We start from the raw sequence: 18695 nt of genomic DNA on the forward strand, positions 1-18695 counted from the left end.
TGAGCTACTTCTTTGAGGGTGTTCTTAGAGGGAGTTCAACCTTCAATACAGTAACTACCTCTTTGTTTTACAAGACCAGAGGATGAATTGAATACACCTTCCCCTACATTATTCAGATTTCATTGTCTCAGTGTGAAGATCTGTAGCAGAACAACTATCTTTTTCAGAAAAGTGGAGAGGATACAATGAATGGCAGAGATGCAGATAAGCCCTTTTCTAAAACTGAGTCATTCTGTAATATCTATTTCAATACTAAAAAGTATCCTGGCTCTGTAGTAGTTGGAAGCATTAGAGAGGAATAGAGAAAGGAAGATGTTGATTTTTTTTGTGGGTGCTTTAAATGAAAATTTATGCACATGGTTTATTCTTCTGATTTATTGTGTAAGAAATGCAGGAATATAGGAATAAATAATGTAAAATATGATGGGAAGTGGAAGTAAGAGGCTGGTGACAACTTATTTTCTAAATTCTGTATCAGCTGGATAAAACTGAAATATTTTCTGAAGGGCATATACTCAACTCATACATTTGAAATCCTCTAAGTCTGTGGAATGAGGCTGATTTACATACCACTGGAGCATATTGCCTTGAATCTTTGAAGAGATACCCTTAGACTAGGATAAATCTGGAAGGAGGGACAGAGTTAAACATGATGTTGTTTGCTGTTTCTTTACAGTTTACACAAAAATAAATAAAAGTTTCTCCTTTCTAAAGTGGCTATTTCTTATGCCAATATTAAATACATTTTTGTCAGACTTCTATAGACAATGTCAGACAGGGAAATAGAAACATCTTTTCAATCAGAAATACCTTTGAGCATTAGTAAATACTAGCAGGAAAAGCTATTATAAGGCTTGAAAGGTGAAAGGACTGTTGCTTCAATGAGATGAATTTTCCTGTTTTCTCCTTAGCATATGCCAAGAGATTTGAGACCTTTAGATGAAAGGCATTACATTAGTACATATTTATTTTTATTATTATTATTATTACTGTAGAAGGGAAAATACAAAGGTTGACAAATAATTAAGCCTGATCTTTTCAGTCTAGTTTTGGAAGAATACTGGCATATATGCCAGAGGTAAAAGTAGGAAGCTTACCTTGAAGTTTTGAGCTACAGAGAGTGTTAAATACAACGTAGTTTTAACCCTGAGGTTTTACTTGACGTTCATATAGAAAAAAAATGGCAATTTTATCTGAGTATTGAAGTATTATGCTAGACATCTGAAACTGCAACTAGAACCTCCAGAAACAACATTAAATATGGTTCAATTTTTTTACGTTAATTATGAAAAGACAGCTCCCACCAAAGTCTGTAGGACCCAATTTTTTCTGAGTTTAGGCATCTGTATAATGGATTATGTTACAAACTGTTGTATTTCAGCAACTGAAAAAACCCTAATTAATATTCGTTAACTTTTGGCATAAGTTGTCATGAAATTTTTAGAAGTATAACCTATTTCAAGTTTAGATGGTAACTATTGATGGATATTCCCTTTAAAATGATGCTAACTATATGTGAGGGGAGGGCTCCACATCAAAAATATTCTGGCAGTAGAGACAGTTTAAGGGAAGGAAAGAACAAAAAATTAATTTAAACCAGCTCTGTAGGTGATTTATATCATGGAACACCAAGAGAGAAAATGACCATTTATTTCTTATTACAAGAAAATTACATATGTAATAAACGTGAAAGTAATGTCATGCATATTTTAGGATTTGGAAGTGTAGCTTAAGTGAACACAGCAATAAATTCTGGGACCAAAATTTATAGTGAAAAAAAGAGGAAGAAGATATAAGTGTAGTCAAAGAGAGAAATTCACATCAAGAAAAAGAAATCCTGCATAAAGCAGGTAAGATGCTCATTAATGTCATTCTAAAGTATTTCCCATGTTAGTAGTCACTGATATTGGAAATTCTGCAAGTTATTTATGCTACTTGAAATGTAAATTTTGGTACCACAGAAGATAGGGAAACTATATTGAATTCCCAAAGCAAAGCTGTTAATAAAGTGGATGAACTGAAACATCAAATAACCCAGCTGCAGCAAATGACTTCTACCAAAGAGGGTCAGAAAAAGAGAAACTCTGAAGATGTGCAAGAGCTTTAACAGGTGATTTGCTCTCAAATATTCAAAGATATGGCATACCAAAAGTACTGAAATCAATGTAGTTTTTTAAAGATTGATGGCTCTATTGTAAAGGAACTAATCCTGTAAGATTACCAGATCTCTGAACTCATTCAGTGGAACACTGACTTGTGTTCATAACCTGAAGTGCATGAGTTTCTGCAGACAGCAAAGGAGCTACAGACATCCTTGGGTGAGACTGGGGCATAGTGTTCAACTGCTTCTGTAACCAAATCCTTAAAGAGAGCAATGTCTAAGGTGGACTTTCTCTGCTGAGGTCAAGATGGAATTCTGATTTATTTATTTTTAATTATAGAAAATAGATATTCTGAAAAGCTGTGCAGAAATGATAGCAGGAATAAAATCAGTAAAATAAGGAATGTGTGTATCCTGAGAGTACCCTCTGTACAATATATCCTATTAAGCAACTGTTCGGCCCTGAGTCTTTTTTAAAATTTTTAGTTCTCTTAAACTATTGTTAAGCTACCATTCAGGAAAATTAGACTTGGCATCAGCGTCAGCAAATAGTAAACTGTACTTTTTCACAGCACTAAGGTTGTGCTTGAGACAGCCTATGTGGTTGGAAGAGTTACACATCCAAGCGCTAATCAGAACAGCAAAAAACCCCAAATCTTTCCTAGACTGCAGGAGAGGCTGCATCCTGAATCAGTACAGTTCTACATTTTTAACTAAAATGAAGCCAATTTTTTCAACAGAGTATTACTACCTAAGCAGCATTTTCACTACAAAATAGACCATTGAGACTCCTGAGTTCTACACTAGGGTGTTTTTTTGTACAATGTAGCTAGTGTGTTTCATAGACTATGGAAACTGTAGCTGTTTACAAGGAGGGTATGAAAAAAAGAGATAACTTTGAAAAATCAAGCATCAGTCCTATAAGGAAAAGATTTGTCTGAAGGAATAGCTGTTAAATGAATGGTAGATCATGTAATGAATGATACAAAGGAAATCAGGCCAGTCTAAAACTTCATGGAATCTGGAGAGAAGAAAAAAAAAAAAAAAAAAGCAGAAGGTAGGAATGTTCTTCTATTTATGGATGCTTTAATTCATCTGGTTTTAATCATATTGGTCACAGCAACGTCATTTGAATTATGCTCACTGTAGGCACTTTGAATTAACATAAAATGCCAGGATTTTCTCTCTACAGAAAAAAATCAGAAAAAGAAAAAAAAAGGTCTGACTGATGTATTTCCATAAAAATCTTCAAAGACAGGGAGGTCAGTTTATCATTGATGTGATAAATGGCCTTCTAAGCAATACTTATCCTTGTATGCTTTGCATATGGCAGTTGGAATGTTTTATACAAGTTCCTTCCTGAAGAAGAATGTATTGTGGGTGTTATTCCAATTTCTGATTTAAATTTTCATGGATTGCTGCTGTGAAATACTCCAATGAATTGATTTAATCAGAATTTTTCATTTTTAGGCAGAGGATCTATTTCTGCAAAGTGTCGGTAAATTAATTCAGGCTGTATGTGTTACCGATGAAATTACAACTATTTACAAATACATCCATCCATACACACATATATATATGTCCTTATTTAGCTTTAGTCAGAAAGAAGGCTCATCTTCTTGTAGATCCAAACTTATCTGAGCAATACCTTTTTTTCAGTGTGTTTTAAGTGGTTAAGCTGTTATTTTTGTTGTTGATATACAGTAGCAGCTGAAGAGAGATCTTCAGAAAATTTCATTTTCATCAGAGCTGCTGTCTGTGACTGAATCCTTTGGCTTTAGGAAATTTGCAGTCTCTAATGTTTCTGTACAGTGGGAACCTAAATGTGAGCTGAATTCTATTCAAAGGGAAGATAACCTTGAAACACGTGTTTAGTTTTAAGTATGTGCCTTAATGATTAGTGGAGCTCACAAGTCAGTGCATGTCTAAGTGATTTGCCAAATTTGAGTGTAAGCTAAGGGGGAAGTTCGTTTCTGACTCCTAATGGACTTTGGTGTTTGTCAAAGATCTTTTAGACAGAAAAAGAAGATTAATTTCAACAGTTTGTAGAATGGGACAGACTACTAGCCAAGTGGTTTTTAGACCTTTCTTGGTGCTAATAATGAACATTTACCCATTTTCTGCAGTTAACACTCCTATAGCTTTCTGAGTTCAATGTTTACTTGAGAATAATCAAACACTTGCTGACAAGTTGTGAAGTCATAAAAAGCAAGCAGCTGCTGTCCCTAAATGTTGAGCTTCATAGTACCTGCCCAATCTTGGAGACTAGGAATTGTATTTAGTGCTTGCCTAGATAATTAATTTCCATGAAACTACTGGAGTTTATACGTTTATATAATCTTATATAATATAATTGATATGATTTATACAGTTCTCAAAATTGAACTCAGGTGAGTAAATTATTTTATCTGCTTATGGAATGGCTCCATTTTGATCAGTATCTGAAAGTGCAGTGCTTCAAGGGACATAGTTATACTAGTGAAACCTTATGGAAATTGCCTTTTATATAGTATATTCTACTTATTATTAGCTTATATATGTATTCTTAAAATTATGCCAGGTGGAAGCTCTTCATGTGAGTCAGATTGAATTTAAGTATCAAACACTTCATACTTTAAAAAAAAAAGGCATAGTAATAGACATTTTATGGGCAATAAATATTATTTCTTATAACAATATCTTCTTAGAGATTCATATTAATTTAATCAGAAAAATATTGAGTTAGTAAAACAAAATTACAATTTTTTTCATTATTGATGCTGTATATATCCTCTTATTCAATTAAGGCCTGTAAGAGCTGCTAAGGAGGTATTATATCTCTTTTTCCAGATAGAAAAATTAAGATACAGAAAAGAAAGTCAGTTGACAGAGTTGAACTGGGAATATTGCACCTGATCTTCATGTTTTAATCAAAAAGACAGTTATATCTGCTCCTTTTTGCACAGACAAAACTAAAGCTAATTTCTCCCTTGCAATATTCAAGTATCTGTTTAATTTCATCCTTTAATTGCTACCTAAGTTTTACACAGGGTTGTATGAGAAGGAGCTGTACAGGATGGGGGAGGTGTTAAATAGTTATTTTTTTTCCTGTTTCCTTCATTTGTAGCATCTGATGATACTGTAGAATGTTTTTTGAGTGATCAAATTTGTATAAATAGGAAGAAAAAGCACACAAATAAGCTTGTAATGCATATCACTTGAGGAAGTTTCTAGAAGTTGTACGTTCAGTCTTTCTGCAACAAGTAATTGCTAATACTTGCTACAAGAAATTGCTACAAGCTCTTGGTCACTGCCTTGTAACTGATGCTCTCATTGATTTTTTAACTATTTCCAGCAACATGGCAATTTTATAAATCTTATTTTATTTTACTTTTACTTCCTCACCATGATTTTCTTTATGGATGCTGTCAGATATTGCTTCCTTTGATTCTCTTTTCCACTAATTGTCCATTATTTATCTTGTTATTTATATGGCAAATGTATATTTATGGTTTTTCAGATCTTGTGGGTGGCCCTTGTGTACTAAATTATTTTTGAACATTAACACTACTCAAGGCAAAACAGTCTGACTCTTCATGCTGTACAGTTTTACACCTTAGGGAAACTTTCAGCAGAAGACTAGGATAATGTGAACTGTATTGTCTCACACTAATATTAGAAAGAACCAAACCAAAGTGTTTACACGTTTTAAATTAAATAACACGAGTGATATTAAATGACAGTAGTATGTACTATTATGTACACTGCTGTATTATCTGGGTTAATGTAGAAGAAATGTGTTCTTTTTCATACTGCATTTATGTCCCAGTTATTGCATGCTCTTGTCTTTTCTTTTCTTTTTTTTTTTTTTTAATTTTAGGAGCTCCAGACACAACTAGATGAATTTAAAAGAAAATCTGAGTGTGAACTAAAGCAACTAGAGAAAGAGAAAGAAGCTCTAACTGGGAAGCTTCAAAACTCTTCACTTGAGGTAAACTGGACATAAATGTAATGCAGTAATAAAAAGTCTCTTATTTTTTCATCCCATCTGAGAGATTCTGGATTAGAATTTAACACTAATTGTTGTGTCTATCACTCAATAAAACATACAAGGACTCCAGATAGAAATAACAGAAATAACTGCTACTAAATATCTATGATGATTTTGACAAGCCTATTTATTTTATATATTACTCTTTGGAGATGTGCTAACGTGAGGAGTTTGGCTATATCAGGATTGCAGAGCAACTCTGATTCTTTCTTTGTTTACAGGACAAAGTGAGATTAGAATTTTCCTTACAACTCTTGTTAACTTTCTGATTTATTTTTAATGCATTGAGATGTATCTTCACTGATTCTAACCCGTTTCACTTCCCTCAAGTTCAGTGGGAGTTTGCATGGCAACAACTCTGCAAAAGCTGAAGGCCTAGATCTCCTTCAGCTGACATTTGTAGACTCTGAGTGGCCATAATAAAATCTTGTTGAATGTTTAAAGACAAAGAAAGGACAGGGTCATCAGGAGGCTAAGCAAAAACATTGTCTTCCCTTTCCTACATGCCATGGCTACCCCTTGGTGTGCATGTTCCAGCAATCAGGGTATGTGTTGTGCTCATTTACGATAAGCAACGCCTGGTTTTTCTCCCATCTGTGCTATACTAGCTGTACTAGTTATGAGTGCAGCATGGGTTTTTCTTCTTCATTTCTCCTCTAAAACATATTTATACATTCTGTTATCAAACAGTGACATTCTGACGTCCTATCATTTCCCAGTCTTACAAATACAGAATTTAAGTGCAATTTAATGTTCTGAAATTTCTGGCTATTTTTAAGTTTCATTACGCATTTCTGCATGCCACTGTTTCCTACGGATTCTTCTCTGAGAGAATTTTGGGTCAATCTAACCTGTGCTGACCTATTCAGAGTGAAAAGTTAGTGACATGAGGGTTTATTCCTCAGGTTTTGCAGATGCAAAATATAAGGTCATGGGTCATCAAATTGCTTTTCTTGAAATCACATATTCAGGACAGTAAAATATGAAAGAAACTTATATTTTCTAGCTGCTCATCCACTCAAATCACAAGATCATGGTAAATTAGCAAGGAGTGGTGGAAAATTATTGCCACTATAAACATACTTATAAATAATATCAAATAATACATAGCATGCCATATGTTATGTTCACAGAACCATGGTAATTATAAACAGTTATATCAAGAAAACATTTTATTGTATCTTAGAATCTGACTGCTCTCAAAAAGGAGGAAATTCTCCATTTGAAGAGAAATTTTGTAATTTTCTTGATTTCTCCAGAAGTTACTTTCTGAACTAATTACTTGGCAGTATTTCCAGGGTAGTGAAGTCATTTCAACTTGTACCGGTTTCCTGCTATAGGTACATGTATATTCACCGCCAAGAAAACACCATTTACTATATAATGTTGCATTTCACTGAGGGCATGTTTCCCATCTGGCAACTTTTGCAATGGCTCAGCCCAGAGCTTCCGCCTCAAAAGTTAGGTAATGTGCTGTTACTAATCCAATTCTAACCTGGATAAAATTTCAGATCTAAAAATAGCTTCCTTGGCTGCCTAAGACCCGTTTTTGGTTGGGCTGACATAGCTGGAGCACTATGCAGAGTAGACAGAAACATGAAAATTTCATCTCTCTGGGGTTGCACTTCAAAGTTGCAGTATTTCTGTATTAATAAGGTTTTTATGGATAAAGAAATGAGACTTGCATCTGTTTGGTCATTTGGAAGGAAGGATGTGAGATCCTGTGTGGATTGAATGCTAATTCATTGGGGCCCTCCAGTTCCTTGAACTACAAGATCTCTTCAGCATGGTTAAATGATTTTGGTGGCAGACTATAAGAAAAATATGAAGCCATTAGAAAGTGTCCAAAGGATGGCTACAGAGATAGTGAAGGGTCTTGAGGGGAAGACATATGAGGAGGAGCAGCTGAGGTCACACTTGGTCTGTTCAGCCTGGAGAAGACTGAGAGACCTCACTGCAGTCCAGAACTTGCTTGTGAGGAGAAGTGGAAGGGCAGGCACTGCTCTCTTTTCCCTGGCGACCAATGACAGGACCCAGGGGAATGGCCTGAAGTTGTGTCAGGGGAGGTTTAGGTTGGATATTAGAAATAGGTTTTTCTCCTGGAGGGTGGCTGGGCACTGGAACAGGCTCTCCAGGGAAGTGGTCACAGCATCAAACCTGACAGAATTCAAGGAGTGTTTAGCCAATGCTCTCAGGCACATGGTGTGACTTCTAGGGATGGTGCTGTGCAGGACTAGGAGTTGGACTTCTATGATCCTTGTGGACCCCTTCCAACTCAGAATATTCTATGATTCTGTTCTATTCTGGAATTAAAAGATACGTAAAATGGAAGTGCAAACATCAGCTTGTCATGATACATCTTTGAGCAATGCTAGCACAGCAATGCCCAGAGTTTTTATGGATCTTGAAGTTTCAGTCAAAGAACACAGCCAGGAATTCCTCTGGTCAGGAATTGCTACAAGTTTAGGAATATTGTTTACTGTGAACTTAATTGAAGTAGCTCTGAAATAAGCCTAAAAAGCAACAAAATACAATTTCTTTATTTTGCTTTTACTTTTTATGCCATATTACTCTTTATGTTATGTTAGGTCATGTTTGCATCTCTGAGATCACTTTATGCAATTCTGGTGGATAAAAGTGAATTAATAATGGAATTAAAGTACAATTTTTTCAAGAACTTTTATTTTGCAGCAGGAGGACATTATAAAACAAAACCTCACAGTGTTGCTCCTTTGTTATTAATGAAAACATCCTAAATAGATTCTGGAGTGAAGTGAATTGGCATAGTTTTATTGGCTTAAATGCTGCTTTAGCAACTTAAGCAAATTGAGGATCTGGCTATCTGTTTAGAAGTCAGGAATCACACACAAAAAAAAAATACTTGGGCACTGCAAAACATTCCAGAGAAGGATTTTCACTGAAGGATTTGAAAACTTTTTTAATTGTAAGACAGGACAAGGAAATCTGATAGGATGGAAATGTTTGTTTCTTAACCACTAATAATGCTAGAAGTACCAGGATTCATGAGAAACAATGTGTTTGTATGTCTGATACATTTCAGTAGGGATTTTCCCCTTAATCACTGAAAAATAATGTTTTTAAAACTACTTCTCCATCTGATTTCCTACTACCCTATGTTCCCAGCTTAGCCTATTTCTCGTTAGTATGATCTTTTGTTTCATGTTAAAAGTGCTTTGGGCCAATAATTGTCTGTGAAGAGATGGGGAAGTTGATGTTGTGACCACAGATGAAGTTTATATTGGTCTCTTTTCATCTTTCCTGCCTAGATGCTGATTTGCTTAAAAAGTATTCTAAGTAGCATTTTTCCTGTTTCAAATTTGTCTGTTATAAAATATATAGCCTATTCTTCTGGCACATTTTTTCAGTCCTTTATTTTCAGGAAGCCCATAAAAAAATGTGTGCTGGAGTGTAGTGATGCTAATGCATATTGTGTCAGCTGGATGAGCTATAGCAGGAGGGACTATACAGCATTAAGTCTTTCACATCAAAGACTAGTTTTATGTTAGTTTTATGTAAGGAACTCCTGTACATAAAAACTTCAGTGTCTCCTTTCTTTTATATTTATATGTATATATGTATATGTGTATATATATATATGTATATATAATTAATATATATTTTTATATAGGAAAACATTGGCTTGAATTCAACAGGTATGAAGACAAAGTAGCTTTTTTGCCTGCAACCAGAAAGTAAAGTGCCCCTTTGGTTAAATCTTATGATTTACCACATATTTCTTTAAATAAAGTAATAAAAAAATTTCATCTCTTGAAACAAATGTATGGTTGGCAAGTGGCTCTAGCATCTGCCTATTCTTGAAATGTATCCAGGCCACAGACAGATCCCATTACACAGATATATTAAAGGAAATTAATGTTTTTCATTACAAATAGTATTTGGCAATTATTCTTCACTAGCTGGATCAGACAAATATTTTTGTGTGTGTTTTACTGGATGACAAAACAGAAGAAGCCAAGAAATAACTGGATGAATAGTGACCTTAAACTCAGTCTGAGGCAGATGAAGCTAGGCGCTCTTTCAAATTAAATATATCAGTTTTGTTGGATAGCTTCAGCAAAGCCTTAGGCCTGCCTTCTGGTTCGTGTCATATTATTGTGAAAATTAAACTATGGATTGCATGTATGAGATAGATACAATTTGAAATTTTTAAAAAGTACTTGATGAGCAACAGACAGAATATGCAAAAAGGTTGTCATTCTTCACTGAAAAAAGGGCTCCTTGCACAAAAAAGCATCTTGCTGTTTTTTCATAGAGCAACACAAGCCCATAAAATATACTCAATTTTACGTAATTCCTCTCCATTGTGAATGCAGCCATTAATCCTATCCTGCTGACTTGCTTTTCTGGAAGGTGGCTCAGCTGAAGCAAATATTAGAACAACAAGCAAATCATTTCAAGGAGTCACTGAAGAAACATAATCTACAGTCCAACAAAGAAAAAGAGAAGCTTATGCAGGATCTTCACAACACCATCAAAGAAAACCAAAATGTTAAACTGCAGTTGGAGGCATCACATCAAAAAGTCTTAAAAATGTTAGAGAAAAGCAAGAATCAGGAACTCAAGGTCAGTTTACTACATACCAATGTAAAAAATATACATATATTTATGGGGTAAGCCATGTAAGTGAGAGCCAATTATTAAAACCTTATTACCTGCAATTAGTTTAATGATGGGTTGCTGTTGTTGCACATAATGAATTATTCTGTGATTTTGAAACATCATCAGGCTGGGAGGGGTGGGTTGGTTGGTGGTTTGTGGGATTTTTGTTTTGGTTTTTTATAATTTTAACATTTTAACTTAGACCACAGTGTGAATATAATGTACCCTACAGTTAGGCTGCAATGAATACAAGCTCCTTTATTTGTCCACCTGCTTCAGAAATACAAGGGAATTCCTGAGTGTATTAATAACAAGACTCAGTTTTATTATTTTTCATCCATTATTAATTTATACATAAATACTTAAGAAGTATAATAAGACACATACTGTGATTTGTACTGCCTTATATACCTTCAAGAAATCACTTCAGTTAGTGGATAACCAAAGCTCTTAAAGGTTCAAGTGAATTGATTTCAGTGGCAAAATGCTAATGCAATATACTGAAGTTCTACAGACTGTTGCTGTCCAAGAAAAAAATCAACTTGAAAAATGTACATGTGATTGTGGCATGGAGTACAGATGTTCCTGTTGGTTCTCACAGCTTAGAGAACTTTATGAAACATAGGTAATAAAACCACCCTAAGTAGAATTTAATATCTTGTTTATATATTCCAACTAAAATTCCAGTTTTGACAAAACCAAGCTGAAGGCAGTGAGTTCGTAAGAATGAAACTGAGGACAGGAGTTTGCCTTCAGAGCCACTACAGAGCAACTGCTCCATCATTTGCAGTGTACCAGCACTACTTCTAATGACAGTGGAAGAGTGACCCAAAAAATGATACAAAGAAAGATACATGCTTTTGTCTGACATACTGTGATAAGTAATGACAAACAGGTCAAATCTAGGGGCCTTTGTATGTTGAATAATAAAACTTTCTTTTTAATGTCAAATAGTGCAAAGATATTGCACTATTATTGTTATTATTTCATCAGGCATAACAAATCCAAGAGGTGATACACTGATAATTTATCTTGTACCTATTAAGTGTTAATTTTAAACTTCATTTTCATGCTTGCATTGATAAAATATCTTCTAAAGTGGTGATGAAAATTAAAGTTCTACAAAGTTGATTGATTGTTTTGATTGACAGATTGATCCTAGTATTGCAAGTAAAACAACAAGCTGATAAATAGGCTCCAACTGCTTTGTTCTCGGGGGGACTTTTGCTTACAGGAGGCAGAAGAACGTTTGAAAAAGGAATTTAATGAGACTTTCAAGATTCAACACCAGTCTCATAGGCTGGAAATACAAACCTTGGAAGAGAAAGCAAAGAAAGAATTACATGATGAACTTGAGCAGATACAGAAGCAACAATCCCTGTTGCTAGGTACAGTGTCTCATGTCATGTACAGTTCCTGCTGCTTGATTATATATGCTGAGAACCACTGACTTTCATCCCATTCATTTTGTTTCCCATCTTCTGGGAACTCAGGTCTTTGTTAATCTCCTTTTTCATACCCTGAAATTTCAACAATATAAACTTAATACTCTTTCTTAACCAAGCCCTCAGTTGTCAGCAGCAAAATGTTGCTGAGAGAGTAGCCTGGTGTACAACATTCCAGTATGTATTATTGGGTATATTAGATTGGAAAATTATAGTTAGTTTATATGACTTAATTATTTTCTTCCATGAATTATTATATGTGCTTCAAGTCTGTTCTATTGAGTTCAGCAGTGGAGATCACTTGCTCCCTATGTACTCTTTAGTCAGTTTAAAAAGTGCTCTATACTGGTTAGAGCTAAACAGAACACTGCACTAGGAAAATGTGTAGTACCTCCAGGTTTAATCTCAGGTTATTAAAGCTCATCTATAAAATGCTATTTTTTATTAAATAAATAATAATTTGAAAGTATTTTACATACAAACTGAATTTTATTCTTGGGTTTTTTACACCAGTAATTAAAATTTGCTAGAAAGTTTTCTTGCTCTCTAAAGTTTATATGTGCAATAGATAGATTCTCTTCTTCAAGAAAAATTGTAGGGAGACAACAGAGATAAAAAACTTTTTTCTTCTTGTACTTGAAAAACTTGAACCTAATATACACAAAAGTTGCAGTATATGACAGATAAGCTTGCATAAGCATTGTACTTCTCTAACGCAACAACCAGAGCTCTTCTCAGTCTGCCTTATGGCCCTCTATAACAGACCAGTGGAATTAACAGGGAAGCTGAGGGGTGCTCTAGTAAAGTTCAAGGAAGAAACAATTGTCATGATGGAGATACATCTGCAAGACAACTGCCACAGAATTACCTCACTGACTCTGATGTTGATTCATTGCTTTTATAGCTCCGTATTATCTTACTATTGCTCAGCTGAGTTATCTCTCTAGTAATAGGAGGTCATTATGCTTAATGGGGAAGGAGTTGAGGAACAAAGCAAAATGTAATTAATGTTTTCATCTACATTCCCTGTGTCTGCCTTCCCCATCCAGCTGGCCTCTGACTGCCTAAATGATTGTCTGTCTGTTACTAGGATCTTTAAGGGTGGAACTCTCTGAGCAACAGACATCATGCACTAACCTAAAGAAACAAATAGAAGAACTACAAATGGAGCTGAGGAGTGTGAAGACACTGAAGAAACAACAGGCAAGGGACCAGTTTGTACTTCATTGCCATGTTGTGTTTAGCAAAAACAGTAGTATCAAATTTCTCTTTCCAGTGATAATAAAAGTATAGAGTGTCTTCCAGAAATGGAATGGGTTTTCTGCCTTTATGTCTCACTTTAAATGTTTGTAATTTTTTCCCTATGGGCAGGCTTTTTCTTTCCAATTAAAGATCAGAATCTATGAAATTAGTAAATGAATGAATGTTACAATAAAATAAATTCTGTGGAGACTATAGAAGATATTCAGGAAATTTTGATCACTGATTTTTTCTTGCACGTATATAGCATGGCACATATAATTGAAAAATCAGATCACAAAAATTCAATGCACACACTTCCAGGAAGATGTTGGCACTAAAAATAAGAGGCTGTGAATAATTAAATTTGGACTTTTTCTTAGGAAGGAAGTAGCCAAAGCCAGATCAGATCTCTTCATGATGAACTGGAAAAATGTCAGAATGAAATTTCTGAACTCAAGAAAGAGAATTTACTTTTGAAGGACACAATGGAGCTACTCAGTGCTGAATTGGAGTCACAGAAGCAAGAAGCTGCACAGCTTCAGGATAGAGATAAACAGCATAGAAGGTTTGCCTTGAATTCACACTTGACAGTGCTATCTAGAGATTCAATAATAATGCCAGTGTGAGTGGTGTTCTAAATGTGATGCATGTCAGAATCTTTCCTTTCTAAAGTACTAATTTTAGAAACCAGGAATTTTGCAAAAACAGTAGTTCATTTCACATTTTCCTCCAGCCATAATAGATGCATTTGAACTAATTGTTCATTATATGTTACAGAAAACTATGTCTAATGTATCCCCACAGGAGTGACCTGAGAAAATGTGAATAGTATCAGTCTTTCAAAGGCACTGGAAGACCTAAATCCCCAACTCATTAAAGAGCTATTAAAAAAAAAATAAAATAGAAATCTCTGAGAATAAATATCAGGGTTTTATACATACTGTCTGTTGTTGAAACCAGTGGACTGTTAATTCCAAAGGGGACACTTGAGAATGCCATATATACCCTGTAAGAGTTTGCTTTGGCTGTAGCAGCCAGCTTTGCACAGGGGGAGTAAAGGCAGTGCCAGTGGATACTGACTGTGCCTCTGGGCTGATGGTGAGCCTGGCACTCTGAGAGACTGTCAGGGCACAGGAAGGCAAGGTGACTAGAGTCTTGGCTATCTTGTAGAAGATAAACCATGTCTTAGTGTAGCCACAGGCTCAGCACACACTCAGTGGTGCAAATGGGTCTTCCCATTTCTGTACAGAAAAAGTGCAGAATCCCAGGATCAATTAGGATGGAAAAGACCTCTGAGATCATTGAGTCCAACCTGTGACCAAACGCCACCATGTCAACTAGACTGTGACACTGGGTGCCATGTCCAGTCTTTCCTTAAACACATCTGGGCAGCCCATTCCAATGTCTCATCACCTATTCTATGAAGAAATTCTTCCTAATACCTGACCTAAACCTCCCCTGGTGTGACTTACAAAGGAAACAAGACTGGGTTCACTGCCCACTGCATTTGTATGGCTGTTGAATCCTTTGAAATTTCTGGATGAATATACTTAACACATCCTCTTTGCAGAGAGGCTGAGGGATCTGGTGTGTGGGTACCTCTCAATTCATTTTTGTGATGCTGCCATGTATGTTCCTAACAATACAAGCTGTATATATTAAAGTAATTCTGAAGAGTGTGCCCTTAAAGGAATCTTTAAAATTATGGCCCATGTAGTCCAGAGAAAAGCACTCAATGTCTCTCTGCAGACTGTCAGAATGGCCAGAGTAGTTCCATTCCTGTCTACCTGACAGTAGATATTTAAAGAATGAGTAATTTTTTTTTTTTTTTTTTTTTTTTTTTTTTTTTTTGCCATTACTCTTTGGAGAGTTACTTCAAAGAGAATTTCATTTCAAGCTTTTGAAGCAAGATCAACAGTGAGAATTGCAAACCAGAGAGTTTCATTAATGCCCTCAAGCTACCTTGAAGGAATTTAGAGCCTCTGTTCATGAAGAGAAGAATTATTCACGTGTCAGCGATGAGGTCTAAAAAGCCTCAAATGCTGGGCTGGAGGATTTTCTTTACAGGGAATAAATGGTGTAGCTCTACTACAGTAAGCATTTGGGAAGGAAGCATTAATGGAAATTATGTAAGGAGAAATCCTGCAAATAACCAGAGGTAGAACCAAAGCACTGGGGGCGACTGAGGCACCTGATACAGGCTGCTCTGAAATTAACCCGTGTAAGACGGAACTCTAACTTGCAGCATTCATTCTGCTTTTGCAGGACTAATAATTTGTGTAGGCGAATCATTAAATTGGTGCATATAAGTAACTGCTATTTTTACTTGTAACAACAGTGCCCCTGTCTTATACCAGTTTGTTTTCTGATTTGAAAGCTGATAGTGGCTTGTTATTTGCATGTGACAAATTTTTTATAACAAATTACTTAAAATTACTAATCCTACTCTTGCCAAGTAAGTGAAACCAGTAATCTGCTTGAAGTGATAACTCCTCTTTCCTTTCTCTTGAACTGTGTGAATTCCACCTCTAGTACAGAGAGCTTTTACAAGGTTTAGGATGAGAGCAGACAAAGGTGTTTTTATGGGAAGAGAGAACAACTCCCAAAATGGCTATTCTGAAGGAGAATATTCTCCTCCTGAAGATTCATTTCAGGGATGATTCTTCCTTTTTTACCCTTATTTTTCTGCTGCTTATTTTATGCTAAGTGCCAAATCAGTCACTTCTATGGCTATGCTCTGATTTCAAGGGGAGAAGCCCTTCATGGACCTTTTGGTCTTTCCTGAAGCCTGTCAGAAACAAGTGAAACTGGCTTGGGAATACATAAAAAAAAGCAAATAGGGGAAATCAAAAGGTAAACAATGTCTTTTGTGAAAATTACAATTGTTAATATGCTGAGATGAGTATGTCTATTTTGATCAGCAAATCCTAGAACATGGGCTCTCTATTGAGTTAATAAAAAAGTTTCTCAAAGGCTCAACTAAGCAATAGCAAACAAAAATCAAACTATGATTCTTCAATAGATGTCTATTGCTTTTGGGATATTAGAATGCAACATTGTGGTTAGGCTTGGGAAAATGTAAGGCATTTTTTAGTTTTCAGTTTATGGTGTTAATATATATTTTCTAATATATCCCTTAATATTATTTCTTAATTTATCTCTAATATTTCTATCTTGCAAAAAATATGGTCTTAAAAATGTTAAATTTCTTTTTTTTTTTTTTTTTTTATTTTTGAGTTTTAGGATGATGATAGGCAGTATTAAATGTTTCTGATGCCATGATGTGATCAAACATATCATGAGAGTCTCATGTTAAAATCATAGATATTTTCACATAATTTTCCTTAATACAATTAAGTTCCTATGATACTTCACTGTCATGCTTTATCATTAAGATTTATGTACAAGCTAACCCTAGACAGAATATCAATAGCACCATTATATGGAATAGACTTTCCATTTCCGGAAGGGTGAAGGTCAAGTACTTTTCAAAATAATTTTTCTCTTCCTCAGTGTTAAAATGTGTTTTCTCAGATTGCAACAAAATGTCAAAGTCAAATCAGCAGGCAGAAGTCAGATCTTTCCCAGTTAATTACCTTTGCAGTCAATAAAACACCTCAAAACTGCATGCTTTGATCAATGATAATGAACTAGTATTGAAAAATGAGAATTCAGACATATTTTGATACCAATGAAAGGCTACTGTTAGAAGACCTCAGTATGAAGCATAAAAAAGAACTGGACATACTGAAGCAAGATCACCGGAAGGAAATTGAAAACATAGTATCTGATTTCAGCAGCACTCAGGCACATCTCCAAGCAAAGATTTTCTCCTTAGAAGCAGTGTAAGTAATTTAACAATAAACTCTGGCTCATGCTGGCAATGAGTTCTGTTTGTATTTATTATCTTTAGTATGTACAGGGGTTTTTTTATTAATCCTAAGTAAAATATTATAAGGATCAAAAAAGAAGTGTATAGGTATTGTCTTTGCAAACCAAAAATACTCAAATACATTGTAATAAATTCTGGATATTGTTTAATCTAAAGTACTATACATGAAGTCTTCAATGCTAAATTAAAACTTGCATGTAGGCTCTAGAAATTCTATGAAAGGTAAAATCATCTTTGTCACAGATGATACCAGAGGCCTTGATCCATGATCTTGTACTTAATTTTGTTCGGCAGAGCAGCATTGTTAAGTAAAAGCTTCTTAATGTCATTCTCATTTCCTTAAAAATTTCCAAGGAAAGTTGTGCTCATGTAAATAAACAGTTTGCAGTCCCCTGTGGAGCTGAGAAGTTCTGTGCTGCTTCAGATTGTACAGGAGAGACCCCTCAGAAATAATCCCTTGTATATATCACTCCCTCTTTTCTCTTATCCCGACTGTGCAGCATAAGTCCAGAAGAGAGACTTGGCAGGCCTCTACCCTTTAAACCTTTCAGATGTAAAGGTTTATCTTTTTATTTTAACTCTGAGATAACTCTAAGATGATAAGAGTGGGGGTGGTCCTCTCAAAAATGTTTACCCACACATTAAAAAAAAAAAAAAAAGCCACAAAATGGTGTTTTGTATTCTGTAATACATTTCTCAGTATTTGTCCTGGTTATGGCAGGAGAACTTCATAGCACTCAGTTTCTCAAGCAGCAAAATTCATGAACCTGGCTGATAAAATAATGACTTGTGTTCTCATGGGTCAGTCAAATGTACGTTTCCACACCATATCTAAGAACATGTAATTAGCATTTGAATCTTTTCCCCTGATTAAGGAATTTAAAAAGCTGAACTTGGACTACAGGTTTTGACTTAGCAGGGTTACTAAAGCAGCATGTATAGCCAAGCCTGTCTTCATGAAAGTTACAGGAATTGAGTGATTCTGAGGATTACAAAGTTACTGGGTCAGAACAGAGAACAAATAGATGAATATAGATATGCATAGATACTGTGACACTGATTTTTTTTCTTTAGAAAATTAGACTAGCAACATGATGTGCAAGCTTGTTACTATTTTACACAAGGGGCTAGATTTTGTGCTGGACAGGTGCTGTGGATTAACCCTGGCAATTTATTTTGGAACTCCAGAAGATTCTATACTTTATACTTTATACTTTATACTTTATACTTATACTTTATACTATATAAACCATGTACAGATGCTGATTTTTAAAAAATCCTGTTTTGTTGGAAAGGCCTGGCTATGTCCCTGTATTTTAGGCTTGAAACATAGGTGAATCTGAG

General features: G+C 35.1%; 1 protein-coding gene across 3 annotated transcripts in view; it reads left to right on the plus strand.

The window, feature by feature from the left end:
* Nucleotides 1-18695, plus strand: part of FAM184B (family with sequence similarity 184 member B) — a 39287-nt gene that overhangs the window by 15800 nt on the left and 4792 nt on the right. For 2 of the 3 annotated variants that reach the window (XM_058838276.1, XM_058838277.1), the window contains exons 3-8: nt 5961-6071; nt 10524-10736; nt 12007-12160; nt 13308-13420; nt 13840-14024; nt 17158-17304. In XM_058838276.1, coding sequence (XP_058694259.1) covers nt 5961-6071; nt 10524-10736; nt 12007-12160; nt 13308-13420; nt 13840-14024; nt 17158-17304 — 923 coding nt within the window. The remainder of the gene's footprint in view (nt 1-5960; nt 6072-10523; nt 10737-12006; nt 12161-13307; nt 13421-13839; nt 14025-17157; nt 17305-18695) is intronic. The other variant, XM_058838278.1, reaches the window with a different exon arrangement.

The sequence above is a fragment of the Poecile atricapillus genome, chromosome 4, assembly GCF_030490865.1.
Source record: "Poecile atricapillus isolate bPoeAtr1 chromosome 4, bPoeAtr1.hap1, whole genome shotgun sequence".
NCBI classification, from domain to species: Eukaryota; Metazoa; Chordata; class Aves; order Passeriformes; family Paridae; genus Poecile; species Poecile atricapillus.